Consider the following 25,926-nt stretch of genomic DNA (forward strand, 5'->3'; position numbering starts at 1 on the left):
CTTTATGTGGATGACATGATCATCACTGGAGGCGACAAACAAGGAGTTGAAAATATTAAAAAGCTTCTTAAAAATTATTTTGAAATGATTGATTTAGGTTTATTGAGATATTTTTTAGGAATTGAAGTTTCTTATTGCCCTCGAGGTTATTTATTATCTCGGTCTAACTTTGCTTTTGATATTGTTTCCAGGTTTGAAATTACAGATGATAACAGAGTGAATACTCCACAAGTTGTCAATATTAAAATGAGAATCGATGATGGAGAACCTCTTGATGATCCCACTCCTTATAGACAACTTATTGGAGCACTTTTCTATATCTCCATTACTAGACCTGATATAGCACACACTGTACACAAAGTTAGTCAGTTTCAGCACGCTCCCACTTCTGTTCACATGGGAGCAATTTTGCGTATTATTAGATACATCAAGTCTTCCCTTTCACGAGACATCTTTTTGTCGGCTTTATCTTCATTAGATTTAATTGCTTATACTGATGTTGACTGGGGAGGTGATCTCAATAATAGACACTCAACCATTGGTTTTTGTGTTTTCTTAAGTAAATTTTTGATTTCGTGGCAGTGCAAAAAGCAGCAGGTCTTTCTTTCGTCCATCGAAGCTGAATACAAAGTCATGGCTACCACAACAATGGAGGTAGTTTGGCTCAGAAGACTGCTGACTGACATGGTAGTTGAAGTGACACACGCTTCACGCATGTGCTGTGACAACAAGAGTGCGATCTATATTACCAGCAACCAAACATTTCATGAACGCATCAAACATATTGAAATAGATTTTCACTATGTCAGAGAGGAGTATCTACATGAAACCATTGATCTGCCATATGTTACATCAGAATACCAACTAACATATTTCTTCACCAAACCTCTGGCTGCTTCTAGATATCATTTCTTCTTAAACAAACTTTCGCTCATTGTATTGTAAGTTTGAGGGGGAGTATTAAAAAGTGTACTCATCCATGTAACTATATATATATAGTATAATATATAATATAATATATTTATTTATTTTATTTTTATTTTTATTTTTATCTAGTTCAATTTGAACTAGACCTTAAACTAGTCAAGATCCAACTAGATCTTGACTAGTTGGTGTAGCTGTTGGAGCTAGTCCTGTAAGAAGATGCAACCCACAATCCGAATCCTCAAATGATTCTCACAAAAGATCTTCCAAAAAAACCATAAAGGTTCATAAGCAAAGCTCACTCGCAAGAATCAATAGGATTCATAAAAAGACCACCCAAGAAAGAATGCAAATATAATTTCATTCAAGTGGGATATAACCCACACAACAAGATACCTTTACAATGGGGTGAGACCCCACATTTATACAAGTAATAAAGAAGAGGGAGAGGGAGTCGTTGGGCTCCCAACGGCTCTATTAAGAGTCGTTGGGAGTCCAACGACTCTCTTAGTGCTTTATGCTTTTTGACTAAGTCAAAAGGCATAAAACCTATTATATGTCCAAAAAGTAAGAAATGATGCTTTATGCTTTTTAACTTAGTCAAAAATGCATAAAGCCTATTATATGTCCAAAACTGAAAAAAGAAAAGCTAACTAAACTGAAAAGATAAACTAAACTAAACAAATAAGATTACATATGATAGTGATATATTACATATGAGATTAGCTATGAGATTACAATTTTAACACTCCCCCTCAAACTTATGGTTGAACAACCGAAAGTTTGTCTAAGAGAAAATGAAATCGGAGAGCAGCGAGATGTTTAGTAAAGAAGTCTGCCAGCTGATATTCTGATGAGATATATGAAAGATCAATGGTGCCGTGTAGAAATTCCTCTCGTACATAGTGATAATTCATCTCGATATGCTTAGTCCTTTCATGGAATGTCCGGTTGCTAGCAATGTAAATAGAACTTTTATTGTCGTAGCATAGTTGTGATGCTCCCGTACTCATAACACCCATATCTTGAAGTAATCGCCTTAACCAGACTACTTCCATGGTGGTTGTAGCCATGGCTCTGTACTCGACTTCAATTGATGAAAGCGAGACCTTTTGTTGCTTCTTGCATCTCCAAGAAATCAATGATTCTCCTAAAAACACACAAAGTCCAGTAGTTGATTGCCGATCATTAGGATCACCTCCCCAATCTGCATCAGTATAAGCAATTAATTCTAATAAGGAAGAAGCAGACAAGAAAAGTCCTCGAAAGATGAAAGTTTTAAGATATCTAATAATGCGTAACACAGCTCTCATATGGACTGTGGTAGGAGCATGTTGGAATTGACTTGCTTTGTGGACAACATGTGCAATGTTAGGTCTTGTGATTGAGAGGTAAGATAATGCCCCAATAAGTTGTTTGTAAGGTGTTGGGTTCTCAAGTGGTTCTCCATCATTAATATTCATTTTAATATTCACAACTTTAGGAGTATCAACATGTTTTTCATCTGTGATTCCTGACCTGTCAACAATATCAAGAGCAAATTTGGATTGAGTTAGTAAATAACCTTTAGGAGAATAAACACTTCGATACCAAGATTTTTTTTTTAAAATCTTAAATCACTCATTTCAAAGTTATCTCTAAGAAATTTTTTGATATTGTCAACTCCCTGTTTATCACTTCCAGTGATGATCATGTTGTCCAAATAGAGAAGAATAATAATAATACCTGCATTAGATTTCTTAATAAACAAAGTTGTGTCAGTAAGACAAAATTGAAAACCAAAATCAAGCATGACTTGACTGAATTTATCATACAAAGCCTTTGGGGCTTGCTTAAGACCATACAAAGCTTTATGTAAACGAAGGTCTTTTCCTTGAGGAATCTTAATACCAGGTGGTGGTTCCATATACACTTCTTACGCTAGGCTCCCATTGAGAAATGCATTTTTGACATCCATATGAAAAATATGCCATTTCTTTATCAAGGCAAGAGCTATTAAGGTTCTTACAGTGGTCATTCTAGCGACTGGTGCAAAAGTCTCTTCATAGTCTATTTCATACTCTTGGGAATAGCCTTTGGCAACTAGTCGGACTTTAAACCTTTCAAGAGTGTCATCGCTCTTGGTTTTAACTTTGTATACCCATCGACATCCTATGGGCTTTTTTCCTAGTAGAATATCTTAAACAGTCTATGTATTTGCCTTTTCTAAGGCATTTAACTCTGCTGTCGTGGCTTCGACCCATTCTGATTGTTCTTTTGCTGAATCATAATTAGAAGGTTTTATGTATGAATGTAATAAGGCAATATATGCTTGATGTTTTGGGGAAAAAGACTCATATGATATAATTTTTTTGGGCACTTTTGACACCCTAGAAGATTTTCTTGTTTCTATTTGATCCTATATTTTAGAATATTTTTCTAGAGCACAAGGTTGCTCTAGATTACCTCGTCTGAAATATTGAATACAATCTGGGTTATTATGAGATGGTTTGGTGCTTACAATATCATTTTGATCTTCTTGATCAACTTCACCTTCATTAATCTTTGGAACTAAGTCCAATAAGAAAGAGTATTCATCTACTTCTCTAAAATTCTTAATTTCAAAATAACTCTCGTTTTCTAAGAATGATACATTTCGTGATACATATAACTTTCTAGTTTTGAGATCAAGGCATGTATAACCTTTTTGACGGTTTGCATAACCAAGGAATGCACATGGAATAACATGAGGGAAAAGTTTGTCATTCTTGTTAGAAAAAACAAAACATTTGCAACCAAATACCCTTAATCTTGAATAATCTGGAATTTGTTTGAAAAGTTTTTCCACAGGTGATATATTGTTTAGCAAAGATGATGGCATTTTATTAATGAGATATACTGCAGTTAGAGTAGCTTCGGCCCAAAAGTTTTTTGGTACTTGCTTGTTGTTTTTATAATATGCCTATGTTTTCTTTCTCCTAAACCATTTTATTGTGGAGTATATAGGCATGATCTTTGATGTGTAATGCCATGTAAATTTAAATAATCGTAAAATTCTTTTGATATATATTTTTTCCTTGAATCAGTGCGAAAAATTGAAATATCATTTTTAAATTGGTTCTTGACCATATTATGAAATATTTGAAAATAAAAAAATATTTCGAATTTATGTTTGAGAAAATAAATCCAAGTATGCCTTGTAAAGTCATCTACAAAAATGACAGTACGAAAAACCTCCTTCTGATATGACAGGTGCAGGACCCCACACATCCGAATATACTAACTCAAGAGTTGAGTAGAGACAAAATTTCTTTCTTGAAAGGGTAATCTCTTCTTTTTTTTAAGAATACACTTTTCACACTTGAATGTCTTAGAATTACAAAAAAAATTCATATTTGGAAGAAAATGAATCTTGGATATGCTAGAATGACCAAGTCTCCTATGCCATAGATCCAAGTCCATTTTTTGAATATTACAATATAAAGTATTCTTGGGAATTTCCAAAAAATCCATGTAGTATAGGCCTCCTTTTCTATGACCTTCCCCAATCAGCTTCCCTGACTAGTGATCCTGCACCCGACAACCACGAGAGGAGAAGGAAACGTTATATTCATGGTCAAATAATTGAGAAACAAACAAAAGATTGAGGTTTAATTTGGGAATATACCTAATTTGTGGAATAATTTTTTTTTTGAGTTTTAAGAAATATTTTCAAAATTTCCTATCCCTTTGATTTCTAATGATGTTCCATCAGCAATAAAAACATTTGACCCTTTTGAGTTATGACTTTCAGATAACATATTAATATTTGGGGTCATGTGTAAAGAAGCACCTGAGTCAAGAAGCCGTAAAAATTTACCTGGATCGAAAGTGCTAACTGAAGAGACTGCGACTTCAGTAGATGAAGATGCTCCTTTGAGTAGAGGTTGAAGCGCTTCCACCAATTGTGCTAAGGACATACTTCCAATAGAAGATTCATTTGACTCTTGTGGAGGTCCGACTGAGGCAACCTTTTTCTCATAAGGTCTCTTCAATTTTGGACAGTGAGTTTTCACATGTCCTGGTTCCCGACAATAATAAAAAATGATTTTTCTTTTCTAAAAGTCATTCCCTTGTCTTTTATCATTTCTCCTTCCATAGTTAGGGGGTTTGTAAGTTCTAACATAATTTTCTGGTTTTGACACGGCTAAAACAGAGTAATCATCACACTTAGTAATTCTACTCTTGAGTCTATTTTCTTTCATACTTAGTTCTTCTATTGTGTCTTCTATTGAAGGTACATTTCCACGGTGGAGAAGAATAAACTTGGTGGATTCAAACTCTGATCTTAATCCACTAATAAATTGAAAAAAATATTTCGCATTTATTTGGTTTTGGCTGAGTTCTATATCTTGTGGGCAATGCCACTTTGGTTTAAGAAGAGCTAACTCTTCCCATAATTCCGACAAACCATTGTAATATTCTCTAATACTCTTGTCTCCTTGAATCATATTTCTAACTTTGATTTGTAGATTGTACATATGTGCAATATCTTTAAGAGAATACATTCTCTTAAGGTAATCCCATGCATCATTTGCATGCTCAAACTTTGCAAGGCTTGAGCATTTCTTTATGTCGACACTTGTTATGAGCCAAGACATGATCTTGGCATGTCCCATTCTCCGTTCATTCCATTTTTTTCGTAAGTGGAGATGGCTTTAATTCTTTCTACCTCCGTGAGAGATATTTCTTTTTCTCTTTCATCTTTAATAAGGATTAGGGTAGGTTCCACATCGGTCCCATCTATTAATCCCCATAATCCTTTTTCCCATATAAGATGCTTCATGATTGAAGCCCATGTGACATAATTGGAATCAGTGAGTTTGATGGGCTTAATGGTGACATTCCATTTTACAATTTTTGGGAAGAAAAAGATAAAGAAGAGAAAAAAAAAGATCAAATGCAAGAAAAAAAATAAAGATGAGAATACTCTACCACAAACGGTGAGTACAAGTATTCCTCCAAACTTTCACACGCTCACAACTTCAAGGGAACTTTACTTCCTTTCAAAATATCGAATGCCACGCTTCCCGATACACCAAAAAAACTTAGCTTGATCTCTTCAACCAACGATTCTGATACCATGTAAGAAGATGCAACCCACAATCTGAATCCTCAAATGATTCTCACAAAAGATCTTCCAAAAAAACCATAAAGGTTCATAAGCAAAGCTCACTCACAAGAATCAATAGGATTCATAAAAACACCACCCAAGAAAGAATGCAAATATAATTTCATTCAAGTGAGATATAACCCACACAACAAGATACCTTTACAATGGGGTGAGACCCCACATTTATACAAGTAATAAAGAAGAGGGAGAGGGAGTCGTTGGGCTCCCAACGGCTCTATTTAGAGCCGTTGGGAGTCCAACGACTCTCTTAGTGCTTTATGCTTTTAAACTAAGTCAAAAAGGCATAAAGCCTATTATATGTCCAAAAAGTAAGAAATGATGCTTTATGCTTTTTGACTTAGTCAAAAAGGCATAAAGCCTATTACATGTCCAAATCTGAAAAAAAAAAGCTAACTAAACTAAAAAGAAAAGCTAACTAAACTAAAAAGATAAACTAAACTAAACATATAAGATTATATATGATAGTGGTATATTACATATGAGATTAACTATGAGATTACAATTTTAACAAGTCCAACGGCTACAATTAGAGTCGTTGGACTCTATGGAGCTCTTTAGAGCTCCTCTCTCTTCCTCTCACTTTGTGTATAAATAAGGGTGATCCCCCTCTTTAATGTAACAATGCTTTTATGTATTTCATGTGAATTAAATAAAGTTTATTATTTTATCTTTTGTATTATTTCATTTATGCCCTTTTGTGAGTTATGATTATAGTGTCTTCAATAGACACCCTATTATAAGTATTTGTGCTTTCGTGAAAGGTCCTCATTTTCTTACAGAAGAAGCATATAAGAAAAGTCATAAAAATAGAAGTTTTGATATATCTAATAATACACAAAACTACTCTGAAACTGGCTTGTTGTGCGAACTGCATGCGCAATGTCAGGTCTCGTAATTGAGAGATATGACAGAGTCCCGAAAAGTTGTTTGTATGGTGTTGAATTTTCAAGTGGTTTCCCGTCATCAATCTTCATTTTAACATTTACAACTTTGAGAGTATCAACCTTTTATCATCTGAAATACCTAACCTGACAATAATATTTAAATCAAATTTAGATTGAGTCAGTAAATAATCTCTAGAGGAATAAACAACTTCTATACCAAGAAAATACTTTAAAAATCTCAAATCAATCATTTCAAAATGTGTTTTGAAAAGTCTTTTAATGTTTTTAACTCCCTATTTGTCACCTCCTGTGATGATCATATCGTCCACATAAATAATAATAATAATAATAATAATAATAATAATAATAATAATACCTGCATTAAAAATCTTAACAAACAAAGCTATGTCAGTTAAACAAGATTGAAATCTAATATCAAGTATAACTTGACTAAACCTGTCATATTAAGCTTTTGGAGTTTGTTTAAGGCCATACAAAGCCTTATCTAAACAAAAAGCCTTTCCTTTAGGAATAACTATACCAGGCAGTGCCTCCATATAAACTTCTTAAACCAATTTACCATTGAGCAACACATTCTTAACATCCATTTGGTATATAGGCTATTTTTTTACAAAGGCAAGGGCTACTACGGTTGTAACTGTGGTCATCTTAATAACATGTGCAAAGGTTTCCTCATAATCTATTTTATACTCTTGGGAGTATCACTTAGCAAATAACTTAGCTTTGTACCTTTCAAGGGTTCTATCACTTTTGGTTTTTATCTTATAAACCCATCAACAACCTATGGGTTTTTTTCTTAGGAAAATATCTTGGATATTCTAAGTATTCACTTTTTCTAAAACATCTAATTCTACCCTCACGGCTTCTTTGGCATACTGAATTGCAAATTAATGAAACAACTATTAATAATAACTTAAAGAAAAAGAACAGTGTAATGTACATTTTGAGATGTTTCGTCGAGAGTATGAGACTCTTGGAGTTGTAGTTTTGGGAAAACCGAAATGATACAAAAACTTCGTGTGCATTGTTGTTGCCGCTGAACCCGATATTGTGGTTCTTCCTCTTGACCACGGTTTTAGGGAGTTTTCGCCACTTTTCCTGGGAGTGGTATGTAGACATAGCTGTTGTTTTGGTATACCAAGAAAAGTAGCACTTATGGATAAGTGGTCCCTGGTGTCCCGAGATTAGATGAGTGGTTTAATGTTCTAAAGTCTGTTTCGGTCGAGGGCTAAGTTTGGAAGCCAGTAATAAAATATAATTTATGTGCTAAGTTACCCAGAGAATTCTACTTGACTTCGGGAATTCTTATCCGTTTGGTGTATCTGCGGACAATTGTAATAAAAAGATGAACTTAAATTGTGTGCATCTTAGTAGGGATATGAATACAATTAAGAGAACTTGATAAAAATAATAATTTATTCATGCATGTGCACTGACATCATTCAGAAGGTTTTTTTGCTTCAACATAGTTTGAGGGTTCTATGTAGGAACGTATCAATGCAATGTAAGCTTGATACTTAGGTGAAAAGGACTCATAGGACACAATTTTTTCAGGGGTTTTGCTACTCTCAATGACCTAGTTTGTGTTTCTATATGATTTTCATTAGTATATTTTTCAAGTGCACATGGATGTTTAGAACTATTATGCTTGAAATATTGAATACAATTCTGATTTCTTCACTTATCTCGTTGTCATGTGATTCTTCTTCACTCACCATATCATTTTCGATACCTTGATCTTCATCAAGATCAACATCACAATCACCAATATTTGGAACTAGATCCAACATAAAAGAATACTTAGTTATGTCCTTAGGATTTTCAAATCCATTTTTTTCTTTTTCTAAGAAAAACACATTTCTTGAAACATATAATTTCTTAATTTTTAAAATCAAAGCATCTATAGCCTTTTTGGTTATTTGCATATCCCCAAAAGGCACAAAGAATAACACGAGAAAAAGAGTTTATCATTTTTATCAGTAAATACAAAACATTTGCATGTCATCAAAAGTCATGTCCTAGTGGTTTCTATAATATGCCATGTTTTTTTTTGGCTAATCCATTTTGTTAAGTAGTTCTAGGACACTACTTATTTCTAAAGATATTTCAAAAAGTTTTTAGGCCGATGCCGTTCTAACATCAACGTATTTGATAAATAGAATGACCTCATTTTCCTTGAAAAATATATCTCCTTATGAAACATTATTTGAAAGAACACCCAATTTCAAGCGATTTCGAATTTTTGGTTATAAGTGTTTTGTACTCTTACATAAAAGAGATAAATTGTCTTCAAAAGCCATTGAATGCATATTCATGGGTTATGAAGAAAACCAAAAAGGATATAGATGTTTTGATTCTAAGAGTAACAAACTATATCTTTCTAAAGATGTAACCTTTTTGGAAAATGAAATTTGTTTTGAGAGAACCAAAGAAAATAATGAAGTAGATTATACTTTTCTATTTGACCTCTTGCCACAAGAAGAGTTGACTTCTTGTGATGATTCTTTGAACGATAACGGTGATAATACCTTGAATGATAATATGCATTCAAATGATGAGAATGCATAATCATCTATAAGAAATAATGATATTATTGATAAACCCATACAAATATATACCTGGCGAGAGCAAAGGAATCTTCTAAATGCTTTAGAAAAATATTCACAAAATTCGTCTTTAGAAGAAACCTCTCTTAAAAGATTCAATAGTGTCTCCAACCCACCAAATAGGTTTGCATCTTATTACACATTGACACCAAATTATAGAACGTGTCTAATAGCTTTACATTCCCATCATGAACCGTTACATTATAATGAAACAAAAAATCTTTCACGATGGGTTGAAGCAATGAATATAGAACTTAAAGCTCTTGAAAAGGCTAAAACATGAGAAATAACTTCATTACCCATAAGGAAGAAATCTATAGGATGAAGATGAGTTTTAAGGTTAAAACCAAAAGTGATGAGACTTTAGAAAAACATAAAGCTAGGTTAGTGACCAAAGGGTACTATCAAGAATATGAAATTGACTATGAAAAAACCTTTGCCTTAGTAGCTAGAATGACTAGTGTTAGGATACTCATAGCCATTGCAACTATTAAAAGATCACCCATATACCAACTAGATGTTAAAAATACTTTTCTAAATAGTGAATTAAATAAGAAAGTTTACATGGATCCTCCGTCGGGGTTTTGTATTGAAAAAGGAAAAATCCTTAAACTTAAGAAAAATTTATATGGTCTTAAACAAACTCTTAAAACTTGGCATGATAAATTTAGTAATGCAATGACTCCACTGGGTTTTCATTCTTGCTATACTGACATTGCTCTTTTTGTCAAAAGCATAAGTTCTAAAGTTGTTATTCTTCTACTTTATGTAGATGATATGATAATCACCAGAAGTGACAATCTGAGAGTCAGTGATATTAAAAATATTTTTTTTTGATATGTTTGACTTAGGCTTTTAAAGATATTTCTTAGGCATTGAAGTTGCGTACTCTCTCAGAGTGTACATTCTTTCTCAAATGAAACTTGCTGCTGATATTTGTACTAAGTCTGATATTTCAGATGACAAGAAGATAGAAACCCTTGAAGTGATTAATGCTAAATTAAGGTTGAAAGATGAGACTCTGCTAAAAAATCCTATACCTTACCGCCAACTTGTTAGGTCTCTCACTCACCTAGATATAGCTTATGCTGTTTACCTGGTCAACAAGTTTCAGCATATGCTCCAACCACTATACACATGAGTGTTGAATTAAGAATTGTGAGATATATCAATAGTACTATAACAAATGGAGTTTTCTTATCTTCATCTTCTTCATTAGATTTACATGCTTATACTAATGCTGATTGAGGAGAAAATCCCAATGATAGAGTCTCAACTATGGGTTTTTGTGTATTTTTAGGTGACTTTTTGATTTCGTGAAGATGCAAGAAACAACAAAAAATATCTCTATCTTCAACAAAAACTGAATATCGTGCGATGACTACGACAACTATGGAGCTTGTATGGTTAAGAAGCCTTCTCAGATACATGATGATAATAATCTCAAAACTTTCGAAGATGTATTGCGATAATATGAGTGCAATTTATATCAGAGTTACCAGTCGAGGAAGCGGGAGCGGGAAGCGATACAGGAAGCGGGAGTGTGAAGCGAGGCACTTTCAAAAATTTAGGAAGCGGGAAAGCGTGGGACCACTTAGAAGAAAATTCCGAACCGTCTCGGAAGCGAACCGGAAGCAACTTAGGAAGCGAACCGGAAGCGAAAAAAATATAAAAAAATGGAGAAGCGAGGGGGGAAGCGTGGGGGAAGTGCGCTTCTCAAAAAAAGGGGACGCTTCCCCTCACACTTCGGAAGTGCGACGTTTCGCGCTTCCCCTTTTACCTAGGCGCTTCCGGTAACTCTGATTTATATTGTAAGCAACCACACCTTCCATGAGCGAACCAAACACATTGAGATGGACTATCATAATGTTCATGATGAATACATGAGAGGGACCATTGAGTTGCCATATGTTACATTAGAGTAACAGTTGACTGACTTTTTCATCAAGGCTTTTCCTGCTCAGTTTATTTTTCTCCTTAACAAACTTCCGGTTACTTCGTCGTAAGTTTAAGGAGGGTATTAAAATATGTGTATATGTGTATATATACTTATGTATGTATATATATATATATTTTGGTATTGTAATAGTTAAATGCCTTATAGGGGCATTTCTATCTTTTCATATGTAATAAATACACTGTTTATTAAAAATAATATTTTTTTTATTAATTTTTTTCTTTTTTGTAATTAGGGAGTTCCTCGACGACTCTAATTGGGAGCTCCCCAAGGTCACTCCCTCTTCTCTATTTTTTTTTGTGTATAAATAGTGATCATCACAAAATTTGACGAGTGTTGAGTTCTGGCAGGAGCTCGTTTGAACTCGGAAGGGATAAGAGATATTGCTGAAATTCCAGTGTGCATTGTGGAACAACTTTAGTATTATAGCCCTTTAATAATCATTGCCATCTTAAAAGAAAATGAAAACATAAGCCTGAAAATTTTGAAAGAACATTAATTCTTTTTTGGGGGATGAGGTAGTCGTACAGAAGAATCATATGAAGAAAAAATTTAGGCGTATACTCAATGTTTTCCATGTTATGTGTTTTGTTTTTTTGGACAAATGAACTCTAGATATATGAGCAAAATCTGTAGTGGAATTTGCATTTTCAATATAGATCAGGTGGCATGGTCCTGTAAGGATCATACAGTAGATTTAGCTTTCCAAAATGCATTTGCTACGAGAAAAGTTTAAGACATTTTTGGCAGCCAAGAGGTTTAGTGGATGAACTGTAATGAAGTGCCGGATGAAGTCTCCAAGAGCAAAACAAGAGAGCACGCACATACACAAATAGCCACTAATGGGCAAAAGAACAACACAACCACTTAAAGTGGTAAGGCACCCAAAAGAAGAGGAAAAATATATATTCCACTCAAAAGGCTTCAAAGAAGCATTCTTTACAATGGGGAGAAACCCCTTTATTTATAGACAAAAGAGGAGGCCTTGGAAGGGCTCCTAGAGGGACGTTGGAGCCCTTCCAACGGTCATAAATATGACCGTTGGATGCTCCAACGTCCCCCTAGGTGGGGCCCATTCCAAGGAGGAAAAGGAAAAGGAAAAGAATAAAGAAAATAAAAAAGAAAGAAAAAAAGGAAATAAAAGAAAAGGAGAAAAAATACAATATGCGATAAGAAGTAAAAAGACTGTTTTACCCCTATATGGGTCTATTTACAAAAGATATAAATATATATATATTTATATATGTAGATAGACACATAGACATATATATAATTAATATATATATGTGTATGTGTCGTGATCTATATATATAAATATATATATGTACAACATATTTTAACACCCCCCCTCAAACACACGGTGAGATCACCGAGAGTTTGCTAAGGAGAAAGAAGAAACGAGGCGATGGCAAAGCTTTGGTGAAGAAGTCCGCCAACTGGTACTCGGTTGGAACATAAGGCAATTGAATGGTGCCTCGTAGGAACTCATCACGAACATAATGGCAATCCATCTCAATGTGCTTTGTTCTTTCATGAAAGGTGTGATTGCTGGCAATGTAGATAGAGCTCTTGTTGTCGCTGCACAGTTTTGAGGGAGTTGAGAATGAGACTCCCATATCTTTAAGCAAACTTCTTAACCATATGATCTCCGTGGTGGTAGTGGCCATCGCACGATACTCTGCTTCAGTAGAAGAGAGTGAAACTTTCTGTTGCTTCTTACACCTCCAAGAGATAAGTGACTCTCCAAGAAACACACAATACCCTGTGGTAGAAATACGATCATCGGGGTTACCACTGTGAAATTGTCTACGAAGAGACAATACATAAACAAGCATAAAAACCTTATAAAAGAAGTGCACGAAAGCACTCTCACAACACTTGAACAAAATACACAAAAAGTGTATAAATAATAAACATGCAATAATGCATGTATTTCAATATATAAAAGCAAATGCTTGAGACTCTCAAGCTTGTCTTACAACAAGAGGGAACACCCCTATTTATACAAGAAAGAAGAGGGCAAGAGGGGGCTCCCCAAAGGAGTCGTTGGGGAGCTCCCAACGGTCACAATTGTGACCGTTGGGGGCTCCCCAACGACTCTATTGGGGAGACCCCCAATGCCCCTTTTTGAAAGTGCAAAAAGGCAAAAATAAAAGAAAAAAAAGAGTTACAAAAATAAAAAGAAAAAGGAAAAAAATACAGCATATTCCAAATGGGATATGCGCAAAATGTGGAAAGACAAAAATACCCTTATCGGGTAAAAAGAGAAAAATGTATAAATATATATAATTATATATAGAGATACGTATACATATAATATATGTATACGTATCTCTATGTATATAAGTATATATATTTATACTTACAATAATGCTTTTGTGTATACATTTTAACACCCCCTCTCAAACTTACGGTGTGATAACCGCAAGTTTGTCAAGGAGGAAATGAAATCTAGGCGAACAAAGAGCTTTTGTGAAGAAGTCCGCAAGTTGATATTCAGACGTCACGTATGGTAAATCAATGACCTTCTTCAAGTATTCTTCCCTGACATAATGGCAGTCCATCTCAATATGCTTTGTTCGCTCATGAAATGTGTGGTTTTTGGCAATATAGATTGCACTTTTATTGTCGCAGCACAACTTAGTTGGTTCTCTGATAGGCACTCCCATATCTTCCAAGAGGCGTCGAATCCATACAATTTCCATGGTAGTGGATGCCATGGCTCTGTATTCGGCTTCAGTGGATGATAAGGATACCTTCTGTTGCTTCTTACAACGCCACGAGATCAACGATTCTCCTAAGAAAATACAAAAGCCAGTGGTGGAGTGACGGTTACTAGGGTCACCTCCCCAATCTGAGTCAGTATAAGCAAGCAATTTTAATTCAGAAGAAGAAGATAGGAATACTCCCTTATTCACCGTTCCCTTTAAATATCTGATGATGCGAAGCACAACACTCATATGAACGGTTGTAGGAGCATGCTGAAATTGGCTGGCGATGTGTATAGCATGTGACAAATCGGGTCGAGTAATGCTAAGATACATTAAAGAACCTACCAACTGCCTGTAAGGAGTAGGATCCGTTAGAGGAACACCGTCGTCAATCTTCATTTTTGCTCCCACAACTTCAGGAGTTTCGCATACTTTGTCATCAGAAATCCCTGATCTGTCAATAATCTCACAAGCAAGCTTAGACTGAGATAGAAAATAACCACGTTGCGAATAAGCAACCTCAATTCCAAGAAAATATGTCAGAAAACCCAAGTCTGACATCTCAAATTTTGAAGTCAAGACGAACTTAATACCCTTGACTCCTTGAACATCATCACCTGTAATTAACATGTCATCAACATATAGTAACAATATTACAATCCCTGCCTTAGATTTTCTAGTAAATAGAGCAGTGTCAGTATAACAGGAGGAGAAACCATTTTCCAGCATTACACTGGTAAATCTGTCATACCAAGCTTTGGGGGCCTGTTTCAAACCATAAAGGGCCTTTCGAAGATGAAGAACTTTATCTTTAGGGATCTCCATGCCTGGTGGAGCATCCATATACACTTCTTCGTTAAGATCACCATTTAAAAAAGCATTTTTTACATCCATTTGAAAAATATTCCAATTTTTAATAAATGCAATAGTGATAAGACATCTAACTGTAACCATTCGGGCTACAGGAGCAAAAGTTTCTTCATAATCAATTCCATACTCTTGCCCATATCCTTTTGCAACTAAGCGAGCTTTATACCTTTCAAGGGATCCGTCACTCTTAGTTTTAACCTTAAAAACCCATCGACAACCTATAGTTTTCTTTCCTATGGGTAGAGTTTCGAAATCCCAAGTTTCAGCCCTTTTAAGAGCATTAAGTTCATTTTGCATAGCTTCTTGCCATTCTATACATTTTTTAGCTTCTTCAAAATTTCTAGGTTCAAAATAAGAATGAATGGCACTAAGACAAGCCCTATATCGGGGTGAAAAGGAATCAAAGGAGACAAAACGAGTTGGAGGTCTCCTATTCCTCTCAGATCTACGGTGATCGAGAACAGGAACAAGTTCACTATATTGATCAATAGCACTTCTAAAGGTGTCTTGGTTTCTACGTGAGTATGTTATTGGATCACTTGAAATCCTGCCTTCTTGTTGGTTATGCTCTTCGACATTACCCTCAATGTCCTCATCATGGTTTGATGATACATCATCATCACTAGATATATCATCATTACTAGACAATAAGTCAAAAAGGAAGGAATAATCAAAATTTTCTTGTTGCGAAACATTTTTTTCAAATCCACTTTCATTTTCCAAAAAAGTTACATTTCTAGAGACATAACTTATCTTCTCGAAGATCATAACACCGAAATCCCTTTTGAGTTTCAGAATAGCCAAGAAAAGCGCAGGGGATAGCCTTGGGAGAGAGTTTGTCATTCTTATCCGTAAGTATGAAACACTTACACCCGAAGACTCGTAACCTATTATAATCTGGTTCAAGTTTATATAAAATCTCAAAAGGGGATATTTTTCCTAATAATCTAGAAGGCAAACGATTTATCAGATAAACAGAAGCAAGAGCAGCTTCAGCCCAAAATTTTTTTGGTATGTTCTGGGAAATAAGAAGGGTTCTAGTGGTCTCAATAATATGTCTATGTTTTCTTTCGGCCAACCCATTCTGTTGGGGGGTTTTAGGACAAGATCTTTGGTGAATGATTCCTTGATCTTCAAGATATATTTTAAATTGGTTGGAGAGATATTCTCCTCCAGAATCACTTCTAAAAATCTTTATGTTACTATTAAATTGATTCTTGATCATCGAATGGAAAGTTCTAAAGCATGAAAAGACTTCATGTTTGAATTTAAGAAAAAAGATCCATGAATATCTAGAGAAATCATCCACAAAAATAACATAATAAGAAAAACCTCCTTTTGAGACAACAGGTGCCGGTCCCCAAACATCGGAATGAACAATTTCAAAGGGTTTTGATGAGAACATAGTTCTTTGCTCAAAAGGTAAACTTTTCATTTTTCCGAGAATACAGTCATTACAAGAAAATGAACTTTTACATAGGTCTTTTGCAAAATGTAAGTAAGACAACTTGGTGATATTAGGATGACCAAGTCTTTTGTGCCACATGTTTATATCTTTGTTTCGGGCAACATTACAAAAAGATTTTGGAACTCGAAGAGATTCCATGTAGTATAAATCGCCTTTTCTAAAGCCTTCCCCAATCAATTTCCCGGACAGGCGATCCTGTATTAAACATTTATCACATGAAAATTTAATATCACAACCATGATCCGAGAGTTGAGAAACAGAAAGAAGATTTAAATTAAGTTTAGGTATAAATCTAATTTTTGGAATAAAAAAATCTTGAGTTTCAAAATTACCTATTCCTTTAATTTCAAGAGAAGTTCCATCCGCAGTGGAAACAAAGGATGGAGAAGCATTTTTTGAATAATCGGAAAGTGAAAACATGTTTGGGGACATATGAAAGGATGCACCTGAGTCCAAAAGCCAAGGGACTTTACCTGGAATGGAAGAAGTAGACACGGCGGCACCGGATGTAGCTCCCTTGAGAAGAGGTTGAAGGGCTTCCATAATTTGGTTCAATGAGAGTGACCCACTTGATGATGCCTCTTCCTTTTGTGGTGCGCCGGTGGTGGCCATAGCAAGGAGCTTCTTCCATTTGGGACATACCGGCTTGATATGCCCCGGTTCTTTACAAAAGTGACATATAGTCTTGCTATAGTCCCGCTTCCCTCTTTGTCCACCATCTCCTCCTTGATTTTGGAATTTAAAGTGAGGAGGACGATAGGTCTTTACATTATTTCCGGGTCTTGATACGGCATTAACCTCATTATTTTCTTCATAATTACAAGGAACCATAAGAACACTTGGTCCTTGTTTACATAAATTCATACGAGTCTCCTCACCATTTAATTTGGTGAGAACATCTTCAAGAGAAGGAGTAAATGAGGATAGAAGTGATGACCTTATTTGCTCAAATTCCGGTCTCAACCCATTCAAAAAATTGAAGAAACGATCTTCTTCAAGTTGCTTGTGGCGGAGTTCAATTGCCTCTCCACTCCATTTTGGTTCAAGCATAGAGAGCTCATCCCAAATAGAGGAAAGATCGGCAAAATATTCCCTAATAGACATTTCACCTTGAGTAAGGGAGAGGGCCTTCTTTTGAAGATAATACTTATGAGATAGGTCTCTTGATGTATACATCTTCTCGAGATAATGCCAAGCTTCCGATGCCTTTTTGAATTTGATAATGTTGGCATTAATCTTCGTTTCGACGGATGCGAAGAACCAAGAAAGAATCTTGAAATTCTTCATTTCCCATTCGTCGTGTTTCTTTGAGTATTCTTCAAGAGCTTTGATCCTTTCCTCTCCCTCAAGAATCTTGATTTCACTTCCGTCCATTATGGTTATCTTGGGTTCCGGTTCCGGAATTGTTCCTTGCACATAACCCCACAATCCTTTTCCTTTTTGTGGGCCTCCATATTCCCGGCCCAAATATGATAGTTGGACCCATTCAACTTGAAGCCAAGGGCAAAGTGAGACTCTTTCTCACCCATTAAGACGTAGAGAGAAGAAGAAAAAAGACGTACCAATACGATGTTTCAACTTCTTCTTAGCACAAGATCCTTCTAAAATATTTGAGAAGCAAGATCCACCACTTCAATCTCAAAAAATCCGAAGGCACGGTTTTCGAGGCACTCGAACAAAGGCGGATCTCACGATCTCCAATCACCAACCGAGCTCTGATACCAAGTGAAATTGTCTACGAAGAGACAATACATAAACAAGCATAAAAACCTTATAAAAGAAGTGCACGAAAGCACTCTCACAACACTTGAACAAAATACACAAAAAGTGTATAAATAATAAACATGCAATAATGCATGTATTTCAATATATAAAAGCAAATGCTTGAGACTCTCAAGCTTGTCTTACAACAAGGGGGAACACCCCTATTTATACAAGAAAGAAGAGGGCAAGAGGGGGCTCCCCAAAGGAGTCGTTGGGGAGCTCCCAACGGTCACAATTGTGACCGTTGGGGGCTCCCCAACGACTCTATTGGGGAGACCCCCAATGCCCCTTTTTGAAAGTGCAAAAAGGCAAAAATAAAAGAAAAAAAAGAATTACAAAAATAAAAAGAAAAAGGAAAAAAATACAACATATTCCAAATGGGATATGCGCAAAATGTGGAAAGACAAAAATACCCTTATCGGGTAAAAAGAGAAAAATGTATAAATATATATACTTATATATAGAGATACGTATACATATAATATATGTATACGTATCTCTATGTATATAAGTATATATATTTATACTTACAATAATGCTTTTGTGTATACATTTTAACAACCACCCCAATCAGAGTCAGTATAAGCAAGTAAAGTAAGAGGTGAAGAAGAGGGTAAGAATAATCCTTTTGTTATGGTGCCTTTCAGATATCTCATAATTCTCATGACAGCAACCATGTGAATGGTGGAGGGAGCAGTCTGAAATTGACTTGCACTATGAACTGCATGAGAAATATCGGGCCTAGTGATGGATAAGTATGTGAGCGACCCAATCAATTGACGATAAGGTGTGGGATCAGCTAAAGGAGTGCCATCACTAGCTCTCATCTTGGCATTGATTATTTCTGGCGTCTCCACCTTCTTGTCATCAGTCAGTCCAGATCTGTCAATAATGTCGGAGGCAAGCTTCATCTGAGAGAGGACATACCCTTTGGGAGAGTATGCAACTTCAATACCTAAAAAATATCTTAGATAACCAAGATCAGACATATCAAAATTTTCTTTGAGAATATTCTTAATAAGGTTAATACCTCTCTTATCATTACCTGTGATAATCATGTCATCAACATATAATAACAGAATTGTAATGTGATCATTAGAATTTTTAACAAACAAAGCAGTATCAGTATAACATGAGGAGAAACCATTATCAAGAACTACTTTGCTAAAAAGATCATACCAAGCTTTAGGTGCTTGTTTAAGACCATAGAGAGCTTTATTTAACTTTAGAATATTTCCTTTACCAATTTCAAGACCTAGCGGAGGATCCATAAGCACTTCTTCATATAAATTTCCATTTAAAAAAGCGTTTTTAACGTCAAGTTGATATATAGGCCATTGTTTAATGGAGGCTAAGGCAATTAAAGTTCTCACACTAGTCATCCTAGCTACGGGAGCAAAGGTTTCCTCATAATCAATTCCATATTCTTGGGCATAGCCTTTTGCAACCAAATGAGCCTTGTATCTCTCAAGAGATCCATCACACTTGGTTTTAACTTTATATACCCATCTACACCCAATTGCCTTTTTTCTTGATGGTTGGGGAATAATACTCCAAGTTTGAGCTTTGTTAAGTGCCTCTAATTCAACTTTCATTGCTTCAATCCAATGTGGATGATCTTTAGCTTCTTTAAAGGAAGTAGGCTCATGATATGAATGAATTAACATGAGACAAGCCCTATAATTAGGTGAGAAAGATTCATAAGATACAAATTTTTGTGGAGGTCTACTATTACGAGAAGATCTCCTAGGTGCATTAATAGGTTCTTCTAATGAGAGATCTTGAGAATATCTTTCAAGAGCAGGTTGATGTTCAATTCCTGACCGCCGGGTATATACATTCATTTCATTAAGATTCTCAACTTGAGAATCATTACCATGCTGAAGTATATCATTATGATGGGAGATGCCATCACAAGTATTATCGCAAGTACTTGCATCTGGTGTTTCAATTCTAGGAGCAAGATCAAATAGGAAGGAATAGTCAAGGTTTTCTCTAGATGTGTGAACATCAAATCCATTTTGTTCTTCAAGAAAATTTACATTTCTTGATATATAGAGTTTATTATTTCGAGTGTCATAGCATCTATAACCTTTTTGATTTTCACCATATCCAATGAATGCACATTCAATAGCTTTAGGTGATAGTTTATCTTGTCCTTGAACAAGCACAAAACATTTACATCCAAATATCCTTAATCTATTAAAATCTGGAGTAATTTTGAATAATTTTTCAAAAGGTGATACATTTTTTAAAGAAGCAGAGGGCATACGATTGATTAAATATGTTGCGGTAAGAAGAGCTTCGGCCCAAAAGTTTTTAGGAACATTTTTAGAAACAAGAAGTGTTCTTGTAGTTTCAATTAAATGTCTATGTTTTCTTTCCGCAAGACCATTTTGTTGTGGGGTTTTAGGACAAGATCGTTGATGTAAAATTCCATTTGTTTTGAAATAATTTTGAAAATCTTTAGACATGTATTCTCCTCCAGAGTCGGATCTAAATATAGCTATATTGTTTTGAAATTGGTTTTGAATAAGAATATGAAATTCTTTAAAATTATTAAAGACATCGGATTTATTTTTAATAATGTATACCCATGTATATCTAGTAAAGTCATTAACAAAACTAACATAGTAAGAGTAGCCTCCCTTGGACAGAACGGGTGCCGGTCCCCATACATCGGAATGCACAAGTTCAAAAGGTCTTTTTTACACAAAATTACTATGAGAATACGGAAGCGAATGAATTTTTCCAAGGATACAATCATTGCATGTGAATGTATTTGTATTACAAAATTTTTTCAAAAAAGGAAAGAGATACAATTTAGAAACACTAGGATGTCCAAGTCTTTTATGCCAAGTCTCAATATCTTTGGATTGAACATGATTACAAAATGATTTGGTTGGCAATGACAAAAAATCCATATAATAAAGATCCCCTCTTCTATGGCCTTGCCCAATCCGCTTCCCGGACCGGAGATCCTGCACATAGCAATGGGTAGGTGAAAAAGTGACATTACATTCAAAATCGGTAATTTGGGAAACGGAAAATAAATTTAAATTAAGTTTTGGAATAATTCGAATTTTGGGAACAAAAAATTCTTTGTTTTCATTATAAGTTTTCTCAAGATTCCCAATGCCTTCAACATCCAAGGATGTTCCATCGGCAGTGGAGACAAAAGATTTAAATTTGTTGAGACTTGTTTTTGATAAGAGTGATGCATTCGGAGTCATATGAAAGGAGGCACCCGAATCAAGAATCCAAGAGGTCATACCTGGGAAGGAGGAGATAGCGGCGCCGGAAGTGGATGGTGTAGAAGAAAACTGAGAGGAGCTCATCTTCATGAATTGTTGAAGAGTTTCGGTAAGATGAGCAAGAGACTCTTTTATGTCACCATCTTTCTTTGAGTCTTCATTTGGAGGAGCTTCACCAACGGAGGCCACCTTCTTTTTAAATCTTGGGCAATCCGGACGAATATGGCCCGGTTCATTACAATTATGGCAAATGATTTTCCTTCCTCCACCACCATTATTTTTGAAGAAATGAGGTGGTTTGTATGGCCTTACATTGTTGCCGGGTCTAGATACGGCATGAACTTCATCAACATCTCGTTTTAATGCCAAACAAGTCTCTTCTTGACATAAGTCGGCCAAAATATCACTTAGAGGAGTAAAGGCCCTATGGAGAAGGGATCCTCTAAGTTGCTCAAATTCGGGGCGAAGCCCATGAATAAATTGGAAAAATCTTTCTTTTTCCATTTGCTCTTGCCTCATAACAATAGCACTACCCTCCCATTGGGGTTCGAGAAGGACAAGTTCATCCCATAAAGAGGATAGGGCACTATAGTAGTCCCTAATACTCATATCACCTTGTTTAGTAGCTCTTACCTTTTCTTGTAGGAAGAAATGCCTAGCAAGGTCTCTTTGAGTGTACATGCTTTTCATAAAGAACCAAGCTTCATTAGCCTTCTTGAATTTGGCGAGATTTGCACAAATCTTTAATTCAACATTGTTCATGAACCATGCTAAAATTTTAGCATGCTCACTTTCCCAATCTTCTAATTTAGAAGAGTAATCAAGAATAGCCCTCTTTTTCCTCTTCGTTCAAAGCTTTTTCCTCATTACCTTCAAACTTAGTCAACTTCAATTGTGGTTCCGGAATGGTTCCACGTACATAACCCCAAAGTTTTTTTACCTTTGAGATTGTTTTCCATGGCGGCCGCCCACATGCGATAATTGGTCCCATCCAATTTGAATGAGAGGTCGATTTTTGCATCCTTGTTGGCCATTTGTAGAAGAGGAATATAAATGCACGAAAGAGAAGGATATTACTTGTCAAAAGAAGATCCGATGAAGCTTTATCAACCAAGGCTCTGATACCATGTAATGAAGTGCCGGATGAAGTCTCCAAGAGCAAAACAAGAGAGCACGCACATACACAAATAGCCACTAATGGGCAAAAGAACAACACCACTTAAAGTGGTAAGGCACCCAAAAGAAGAGGAAAAATATATATTCCACTCAAAAGGCTTCAAAGAAGCATTCTTTACAATGGGGAGAAACCCCTTTATTTATAGACAAAAGAGGAGGCCTTGGAAGGGCTCCTAGAGGGACGTTGGAGCCCTTCCAACGGTCATAAATATGACCGTTGGATGCTCCAACGTCCCCCTAGGTGGGGCCCATTCCAAGGAGGAAAAGGAAAAGGAAAAGAATAAAGAAAATAAAAAAGAAAGAAAAAAAGGAAATAAAAGAAAAGGAGAAAAAATACAATATGCGATAAGAAGTAAAAAGACTGTTTTACCCCTATATGGGTCTATTTACAAAAGATATAAATATATATATATTTATATATGTAGATAGACACATAGACATATATATAATTAATATATATATGTGTATGTGTCGTGATCTATATATATAAATATATATATGTACAACATATTTTAACATGAACTGCTTCCTGATGTAATAGTAGAAGTGATTAATTCAAAACTGTTTCAAATACATTGCTCTACTTGACTCATAATCTGGTGGAGAGTGTGTACCAAGGATTCATCTATGTCATCTTAGGTAGATGGTGGTGGATGGTGTTTGATATAGTTAATCTCTTGGCGCACCCTGGTTTGCCAGTAGTGAAAGGAAATGGCGATACGCTAGTTAGGAACTATAAGTTTTATGGACAGCCAAGAAGGTCGTAAGAAATGCATATATTGTTGTGTAACCTCAATTGCTCGGACTCAATGTGGAGCCAGCTAATGACATGTTTTTGAGGTTGTTAGAGGGATAATTGATATGCAGATGCTACTCTGGAAACTTGAAAATATGAACCAAGGCACATACTTGTAACCCTGCAATTTAGAGGACAAGATAAGTATGAATCATACAGAAGAATCATATGAAGAAAAAAATTAGGCGTATACTCAATGTTTTCCATGTTATGTGTTTTGTTTTTTTGGACAAATGAACTCTAGATATATGAGCAAAATCTGTAGTGGAATTTACATTTTCAATATAGATCAGGTGGCATGGTCCTGTAAGGATCATACAGTAGATTTAGCTTTCCAAAATGCATTTGCTACGAGAAAAGGTAAAGACATTTTTGGCAGCCAAGAAGTTTAGTGGATGAACTGCTTCCTGATGTAATAGTCGAAGTGATTAATTCAAAACTGTTTCAAATACATTGCTCTACTTTACTCATAATCTGGTGGAGATAAGCATGAATCATACAGAAGAATCATATGAAGGAGAGATGCACCTCTACTAAATTCCGAAATATTCAATGTTATTGAAGACAAAGTTCAAAAGTAATGCTTTATCATATCATGAAGGATGTTTCTGTAGGCATGAACCAAGCTTTTTGCTCCCATGCCCTTTGGGACATAATTTTAATTGTATTGGTGTTAGTTTCCCTCTTTCATGCTAGTTATGTCTTGTTCTGTTCCTTGTCTAAATTGTTCAAAATCTCCTGTGTTAGATGCAGACTTCACAGTCTCAATAGCGGAGTCCTTTGAGCTATGTCACACGGACTCTTCTAACAGGGCACTGCACCTGCGTCGCACCCGCACTCACTTGGACACAGTTTCCATTGTGTTAGGTGAAGTTAACCACACTGAGGTCCATTTCTATCCAAAATTAGATCCAGTTAACCCTAATCAAGTCCATATATATATATATATATATATATACACAGTGTTAACTTAAAACTGTTAAAAATTATATATATATATATATATATATATATATATATATATATATATATATATATATATATATATATATATATATATATATATATATATCCTCCCCACACCGCTGCACCCAAGTTTTTTAAAGTGCCGCATCGCCTCATCCACACCCGCACCCTCATCCGCACCTGCACCTGTGACATAGCCTTTGAGCTATGCCATGTATAATAAGGCTGTAAATTTATTTGGTTGTTTCTTATCTTCATGTTAAAATTTGAGGATGTCGATTATTCTTGTAAAAGTAAGATGCTTAGCGTGTAGGATCTCACAATCAATTGTACATAAATCCTGTGTTATGTTTCTGGTTAGGGATTGGTTGAGAGGATAGTGGTTATTTTTTATAACCAAGATCATATTCCTGCTGAGAAATTTGTTTTCAAGCTATCTCTGAACCAGTCATTCAACTCAAACGTTGAAGCAGCAGATATGGAGTTTGCTTTGAGGTCCTTTCTCATAAAACTTTCAGTGACTGAACCTGTTACAAGGGCTCTCCCTGAGGGTAGGTGCTATTTCCTTGAACCTTTTCTGAATGTTGCATTTTCATAAGGTTTTTGTTGAACAGTAACATGTCTGTCTTCTGGTTCTTATGAAGGGGGCTGAATATCAACTATTTTTTTTTCTTTTTTCCCTCCTCAACAGATTGCCAGTGGGAAATTACAGCTTACTTTCGTTCTTTACCATGTGCCGATAATGATAGCAAGGAAGCCCAGATGTGGATCCCTACAGACACTAAGCACTGGCAACATCCACCAACGATTACACCGATCAAGTCAATGAATAGTGAACCTTTGAACTTGCAGCTGTACTTGGAGCACCCACAGCCAACAGAATCATAAAGCTGAGATAGGTGTGGTTCTGTCCCAGAGGATTCAACAATTCGCAACTGTTTTCCATGTTCAGATAATGTAGGAATGGACTTCTTCTAACGATTCCAACTAACCTTAAAAAAATTATGATTTTTTTAAAACAATTGCAGAAAACCTTCCACGGACCCGGGGTACATCACATATTTAATATATCTATCCCATAAACTATTTCATGCATAGAGTTAATTAAAATAATAATTAAACTTCATTTATTTAATCAGTAAATCAAAAGTTCTAAATTTAAAATCGACTCAATGTAATCCTACACATAGGTCAGAATCTAAGCCACCAAGTCACAAAGCCTCGAGTCTTCCAATTAGCCAGTCCCGCTCATCACTGAGCTTCTGTGGCGGTAAAATAGTTTTAGAAAGCGGGTAAGAACCGAAGTCTTCGTACAATTTTTTTTTAAATCTAACAATAAAGAAAATAACATAAATTAAATCATGTACAAATTTAAGA

The 25,926-nt window shown here is 35.4% G+C and overlaps 1 protein-coding gene across 1 annotated transcript in view; it reads left to right on the forward strand.

The window, feature by feature from the left end:
- The window catches only part of LOC149833745 (DNA polymerase zeta processivity subunit-like), a 36,452-nt gene extending 10,876 nt beyond the window's left edge, over nucleotides 1–25,576 (forward strand). Inside the window, exons 6-7 of the mRNA XM_090010994.1 lie at nucleotides 24,911–25,100; nucleotides 25,241–25,576. Coding sequence (XP_089867120.1) covers nucleotides 24,911–25,100; nucleotides 25,241–25,437 — 387 coding nt within the window. The 3' untranslated portion in view covers nucleotides 25,438–25,576. The remainder of the gene's footprint in view (nucleotides 1–24,910; nucleotides 25,101–25,240) is intronic.
- Nucleotides 25,577–25,926: the final 350 nt, after the last annotated feature.

Source organism: Nuphar pumila, chromosome 6 (assembly GCF_984573655.1).
Source record: "Nuphar pumila chromosome 6, dmNupPumi1.hap1.1, whole genome shotgun sequence".
Lineage (NCBI taxonomy): Eukaryota > Viridiplantae > Streptophyta > Magnoliopsida > Nymphaeales > Nymphaeaceae > Nuphar > Nuphar pumila.